The following is a 7,078-nucleotide window of genomic DNA, read 5'->3' as shown; positions in this document are numbered from 1 at the left end:
AATGTCAATCGTTATTGTTTCAGGCGCATGCTTATTATACAAAGAAACAAAGGGCATGGTCTATTTGAGGTGGTGGATTCCCAAACGCTCCGTTTTACATGTCTACACGGACGCACAGAAACTGAAGTTTTGAAAAATCTGCACTTTTTATCAGGCTTTTTCAAAAATGTCAGTTTGATGACCTTAAACAGAGAGGCCAAAACGTAGAGGAAAATATTAGATACTAAAAAATATCCATATGGGAATCTAATTGTGTGTTTTTGTGTGATTCCTCTCCAGCCTGTACCGTCGTACGGGACGCAGACTCCTCACGCTCACAACAACTCTCACAGCGTAAACGTGCCAATGACGGAGTTCCACAAAGACTGTATGTTCGAGACGATGGGCGACTCAGCGGACGGGAGTCACGCACACACCGTCTACTACAACATCTGTCAGGTGTGATCAGACCGGACCCGGGCAGCTCTCCTCAAAACACCACAGAGTCTTGTGAAAATCTCACTGTGCCATCTGAACAGGAGACGGTGGTAACAAAGCATGATTCTTCTTCTTCTGAGCAGCAGCAACTGCTTTGAGTTCAGTTTAGGTGACAGGAACTGTGGTTTAGTTGGCCAAAAGTGGATTGGACCTTAATTTGGAGCTTTGTTCTCCTTCTCACTGATGAAAGAGAAAACAATGGCTCCAAGGACAAAAGGACCAAGGCACCATTTTAATGGCAACTAGCCATCAAGTTAGCCTGAATTTAAAAAGTGGGAAGGTTGCTTAATATCAACCAGAGAAATCCAGCAGGATCTCTGGTTACCATTGAAGAACGGGATGTACGGGAGTCTAATCTGCACCAGATGATTATGGGTACATGACTCTCTCCTGGGTGCAACTGCAGGCTCATCATCTGGTCTCACAGCGGCAACTAGAAGCTGTACAAATCGCGGCTACCATGGCCTTTTTTTAGGGCTAGGTATCAAACCTTAATACCTTTGGGGTACTGACCGAAATGGACAAATAGAGGATGGAAGAAGGAACGGTACGTTTCATTAGCTTCACCTCTGGTCATGAGCTTTGAGTAGTGACCGAAAGAATGATATTGCAGATACAAGCAGCCAAAAATGAGCTTCCATCACAGGGTCACTCAGCTCGGCATGAAATCCCTGTTAGGAACCAGACGAAGAGCTCCGAGGAGCCAGTTGAGCTGGTTGGGGTATCTGATCAGGATGCCTCCTGGGACCCTCCTTTTAGATTACTTCTAGGCCGTCCAACTGGGAGGAGGGGGAGACCCAGAACACACTGGATGGATTGTATATCTCATCAGACCTGGGCATGTCTTGGGATCCTCCAACAGGGGCTGTAAGACATCCGGATTACCTTGACCCAGACAACTGTAAGCAACAAGCTCACAAGCGAGCCTACCCTCGTTGGCTGTTTATTTGCTCGACTGTACACTGAACAAAAAGTCCTTATCCTTTTAGGTGGAGCAATACCAGGATTATTTGTCAGAGCTTTTTACCTGCTCGTCATCTTTACTTGGACTTTGAAGCCAGAACAAATCCACCTTTAGTTTGAGATAAACATATCTTAAGAAACCATGTTGGATCGGCAATTTAAAACACATTGCTATTGACCTAAGAACAAAACCAATAGGCTTGGATCCCTCCTCGATCACGTTTTATCTGGGATCCTCCAAAGGGACGTACTTCTTCGCGCTGCTAATTGTTCCTTATGTTCACAACACTTTTTGCTCTCTTGGGAATTTCAAAGAACCTTTGGCTGAACTGTGTATTTGATTGGCGGGTGGTCACTGCTGCCTGCGCTCAGACTTGGTGGAAGGGTTAAAGGGTAATCTGTACAATCCGATGGCTCAATCAATCCAAGTGCCCTTCGTCTTGTAGACTCAACTTTCTTCTTCTTCTGTCTCATTTGTATTTGACAGCATGCTGGCATGCGTTCTAACTGGCTTCACTTGAAGCCGCATTATTTTCTCCTGTTGTTGTCTTGACTTCAATGTGGCAAAGTAAACAAAGTGCTGGAGGGATTATGGGAATTTTACTGGAGTCCGCTGCAGCGAACAGATGCTAGTTTGGGTTTAGTTACTACTCAACCACTTAATTGTGTTACCTCGAGTTGTTTACTAATGATTTACCTACATCTGAGATCCAGAGTCATTACTGACAATGTGAGTTTGACAAAAATTTGGAGGTAACTAAATGTTCACAGATTATTTAATTGTTTTTACTAGCACTTAAAAACTGAAACCAGTGGGTTCCCTAGAATTTTCTAAAAAGTGATGGTTCGGAAGATGGTCAGTATAAATTAAATTTATTTAAATGATTTGTAGTTAAGTGGCACAGACCTTCAAGCTCACTTATGATACATTCTTATCCATTTTTTTTGTGAAAACATAGACTGCCTTAATTTGACCATTGACTCTCTGTTGTTTTAATCCACAAACCTCAATGTTCATCTGCCAACGTACACCGACAAACTACAGCATTTTCAACTGTTACCAAAGCATTATTTTCATCAAACCATCATGTAGCCTACATACTTCATTTGTTGGTGTTTTTTAATATGAAATATGCAAGTGTTTTTGGACTTTGTGTAATTTATTTGTATTTGAAAAATAAATATGCTAATACTAACATACTTAATACTCTCTTCCATACAGTGATAGTGACATGTTACTGTAGGCGACTTGTAGGGGCTGAACAAGGCGGCAACCTCCGGATCTTCCGAGTGAAGCCGATGCTGAAGTGTCTTAAGACTTGTGTTTTCTCTACTGACCAGCAGGGGGCGACTCCTTCGGTTGCAAAAAGAAGTCTGATTGTATAGAAGTCTATGGGAAAATGACCACCTTTCACTTGATTTATTACCTCAGTAAACATAGACCATAACACAGAGTATGCTGTAGGGCGGGCTTACTGTGATTGACAGGTCGCTGCAGCTACCAGAGCCGTATACGGCGTCTCTAAGTCACTCCACTGCATTCCAAATACAGTAACCCCCATTCATTGGTTGCAAAAAGGATAACATGGTGACGGCCGTAATTCAAGATGCCAACGGCGAAATCACCGAACTCGAGGCTTCAAAACGGCGGTCCAAAAACCAACGGGTGACGTCACGGTGACTACTATCTGCTAACCGATACCTCCATCAAAAGAGAAAATCCACCTTCCCAACAACTCCAAATCTGTCTGAGTTACATGTTGTATCTTGGTGCAGAAATATTAATGTTAAAGGAGTCATTGTGTTCATCAGTGGTTTGTGTTGGAGCTCCAGTCCTAAACACATTATGGGATTGCTAATTTTGAGTTCTGGCAAAGCTCTACTCAACTAAACCTTAATAATTAAACTAAATCTTGGTTTTTGTATATAGGCCTTCAGAGAGAAACTCGCTATAAAAAAACACTATATGGAGACTACGCCTAAATTAATAATAACAACTTGAATGTCAACCAAAGAGTTAGTTGAACTATTTGGTAGGCTGCACCCTGTTCAATTTAGCTATAATTTGTAATGTAATGTTGAAGGAGGAGGCCTAATGCTTTGGGCTATATTTGTGGACTTAGTTGTTAGTTTGTTTTTTTATTCACTGTGTAAATGGTTCTTGGTCTGAAACGTTTTGAGAAACAGTGCCTTATTTAAATTGTTGTCCTTGCGCTTGGGCTCATGGGTGTGTGTGTAATTTTGTACCAAGGAAGTTGGACATTTTTGGCTTCATGCGGCAATCAGCCACTATCATAGCCCGCTTCCAATGCTGTATCCAGTTCTCTTTTATAAATCCATGCTCGCAACACTAAAGCCTCTTTGTAGCTCATTTACTTGATGTGCTGGAACTCTGACTGCTCATTTCTTGACCCTTCCAACAGTTTCATCATGTTCCCAGACTTTAGTAGCTAACTTAGGTAGAGCAATGTTATTATTGCTGATGGAAATAAGCAACAAAAATAAATTGTACTAAGCCAGAATATCCTTTAATCTATCCCAAATTGAGCACAAATACCTCATTATAAAAGTGCAGAGGGGACACATGACCGCACAAAAGGACATCCTCACTACACTGCTGCTCTGCCGTTGCTAATTATAACGCACTCGCAGAGCGCTGTAATCCAATAAAGCCGAATCCCCACGACATCACGCAGCCACAGGTGTTTCGGCGGCTAATCCTTCACCACAGATTAAAGTCACAATGAAGACGCAACCAGTGAGGGAGGAAAAACAGGGATTAATCGGGTTTACTGAGGGGTCCCTTGGTTTTGCACACTGGGAGTTTCTCTCCTCAAGGATGTTTACGGAAAGCTTGTGTCACTTTGTTTTAACTTTAAAATAAGTTGAAATTCTCTAGTTTAGCATTAATGAGATAAAAGAGGCGGTTCCTTGTTGCAGCTTGTAAGTCAGGAACTTTAAACTCAACATTGTAACATGGGGCCAGACCAGTGGCGGCTGGTGGAAAATTTTCTATGTAGGGCCATCCAATCAATTTCAGCAAACATCCCAGTATGATTTAATGCAAAAAAATTAAAGTATCAAACACGCATTACTACTTTGCAGTTAAATATTTAACATTTATTCCAACACGAAAAAAAGCAGTAAATAACACTAATATAACATAATATAATATAACATGTTTATTTATTGAGATGCCCCTATGGACCTTGTTATAGGAGGTAAAGATCAGGAGAAGTAAACATGAAGTGTAATTATGAATACTGATGTTAAATTAAGCTATGATGAGTTTTCACTGTTAATTTACCATCTCAATTAAATGTTGATGCCTCCATGACCAACTTAAGCAGATGAGACTGAGGACAGTCTCATGTAGAAGAAAAGATGTTCACTTTGCCTAATATGTAGCTTGACAGAGTTCTCCATGTGTGTCCTGGTGTTCTCATGTTTCCTTACCTCCTCATCCCTCACTCCCTAACTATCCGTGCTGGATCTGTCCCCGTTGTTTTAAAAAGCTAAATAAGTTATTAGCATGACGTCATCTTGCTAGTCAAACCTGTCTGGTGTACAGCTAGTACAGAAGCTTCGCATGTACTGCTTCCCTTTCCCGCTAGTCTGCTGTCTGATTGTGGGGTCAGGCTGATCTGGGATCAGCTCTTTGGCCTGCAGAATCTCCGCCAAAGTTCTCCTCTCAAACGAGACTTGGAGGAGTAGTGCTCGCGCTGGCGCTCGCCAGTAGAGACTTTTGCAAAGAAATCATGTCACTTTTTTTGCCGCATCGCATTCATGTTCTGTGTGAAAGCACTTCTGACAAAAACAACAGTTCCCAAAAAAATATTGACGCGCAAATTGATGGCACAAAAAAAAAACGCCTTGTATTTAGGTACTTCACTTTAAAGCGTTTGATGTTTTGGATAATACACTCATACTCTGCCTTTACGCGAGTTAAATAAGAACATTGATAACATACTCCTATGTCCGTTGAATATAGCTTAGCTTAGTATAACAACTGGAAACGGGGACTCTTTCCAGCAGTAATAAAATCGACCTATCAGCACCTCTACGCTCCACGTTTTACGGGGGGTTATATGCCAGAGTCAACACCAGAAAGTTACTGGTCAGGGCCACAAGATAAAGCAGCGCATAACCCTCTGTAAAACGGTTTATATGAACAAAGTTAGACCTTTAAGTTGTCTCTTAAGTCTGCCAGCTTTATGGAAGTGCTACTTTAATAAACAGGAATACTCCTTCAATCCAAACTCTTTATTTTTACTAAAGACTTACATTGCAGCATACACAGAAAATCACAATCTACATAACAGAAGAAGGTCGGGATTGGGTGAATATTCGTAGGTATAGCTACGAACCAAATGTTATTAAATTTTAATTAATCTACAAGTAACAGCCTTTTATAATACAAAAATATATCTTTTCACATAATGTTGATGACAAAAAATAGGAAATATGATGTAAAGACTGTTTTACATGAGGTAGTAGTACAACCGCCAACACCTCTGGGTCTTGCTGAGGCGTCGTGGTGCAAGACGTTGAACGTGTTCACCCTGCTAATACATCAAACTATAAATTCACAGTGAACAGAGCATTTCTTGCTCCATTTGATCAACATTCAGCTGTTTTTATTTTATATCTGACCCAGAATGAACGCAAGTCCCTTATTAGAGAAATCTGTCAGACATTATTCGTCATCGAAGTCTGTAAAAGCAGGAAACCAGTAGCTGTCCTGTCTTTCCGACTGGCTTCTGGGTGCATTTGCGTTCTTAAGCTGCCGGACTTTCTTTATCCTGGAGATTTGAGCTGTAGCCAAGCAGATCATGCAGACCTGCCAGAGGAAACACAAATGGATTAGAAACTGATCAGGGCTGCTTCTGTCCCGACTTCGGTCTGGTTTTCTGTCATTAACCCTACGTTTCACTGAAGCTCATGACAGCCGGAGCCTGTTTACAGTACAACAAAAATGTTGTTGTTAAGCAAGACAATTTTTACATTTCGTAACTTTCAGAACCAGACTGATGGGACTTTTGGACTAACATCTTCAGCAGATTGCGTTACTTAATTTTATGAATTTCACAGTTCAACAGTAATGCACATCATATAGAATAAGTATCCCTGTTCGGGAAAAGCCTAGGGAAACAGCTGTGCACTGCACTTCAACAGAACTGGGGCAGTTAATCAGATATATATTAGCGATAAAATACACTTTGAAAACACTTCTTGTGTCACTTGTCAAAGTTTGTCGAGTGTGGAATGCGCTCATTGCTGCCCTTTGTGGCCAATAGGAAGAAAAAACACGGCCACTCCGACTGCAGTGTTTACCTCGAGCAGCAGCAGGCCGGCGGTCAGACCGGCCACCAGCAGCAGGTTGTTTTTGGCCCACCAGACGACCTTCTCCAGGCAGCCGATGGTGAAGACGTTCAGACCGGCCGTATGCTCCTCCAGCTGCTGCATCCCATAACCACACATGGTGTTCAGCACCGTCTGCAGAGGGAAAGTAACGCACACCTTAGATGTGAGAGGTATTTCAGATCGTTGTCTATTTGTTCTTCCCTCAAGTTCTGTCCATGTCCTGAACTGATTTTATAGGAACCCCCCCCCGCTCCCTCCCCCCCCCCCCCACGCC

At 42.0% G+C, this 7,078-nt stretch overlaps 1 protein-coding gene across 1 annotated transcript in view; it reads right to left on the bottom strand.

Moving 5' to 3' along the window:
* Positions 1 to 5,707: 5,707 nt before the first annotated feature.
* The window catches only part of LOC116377645 (tetraspanin-33-like), a gene marked incomplete at its 5' end in the record, with an annotated part of 3,377 nt that continues 2,006 nt past the window's right edge, over positions 5,708 to 7,078 (bottom strand). Inside the window, 2 exons of the mRNA XM_031839320.1 lie at positions 5,708 to 6,280; positions 6,775 to 6,936. Coding sequence (XP_031695180.1) covers positions 6,137 to 6,280; positions 6,775 to 6,936 — 306 coding nt within the window. The remainder of the gene's footprint in view (positions 6,281 to 6,774; positions 6,937 to 7,078) is intronic.

Source organism: Anarrhichthys ocellatus, unplaced genomic scaffold, assembly GCF_004355925.1.
Source record: "Anarrhichthys ocellatus isolate YVR2014 unplaced genomic scaffold, GSC_Weel_1.0 scaffold1493, whole genome shotgun sequence".
Classification (NCBI taxonomy): domain Eukaryota; kingdom Metazoa; phylum Chordata; class Actinopteri; order Perciformes; family Anarhichadidae; genus Anarrhichthys; species Anarrhichthys ocellatus.
This window is presented reverse-complemented; position numbering and strand designations above follow the sequence as displayed.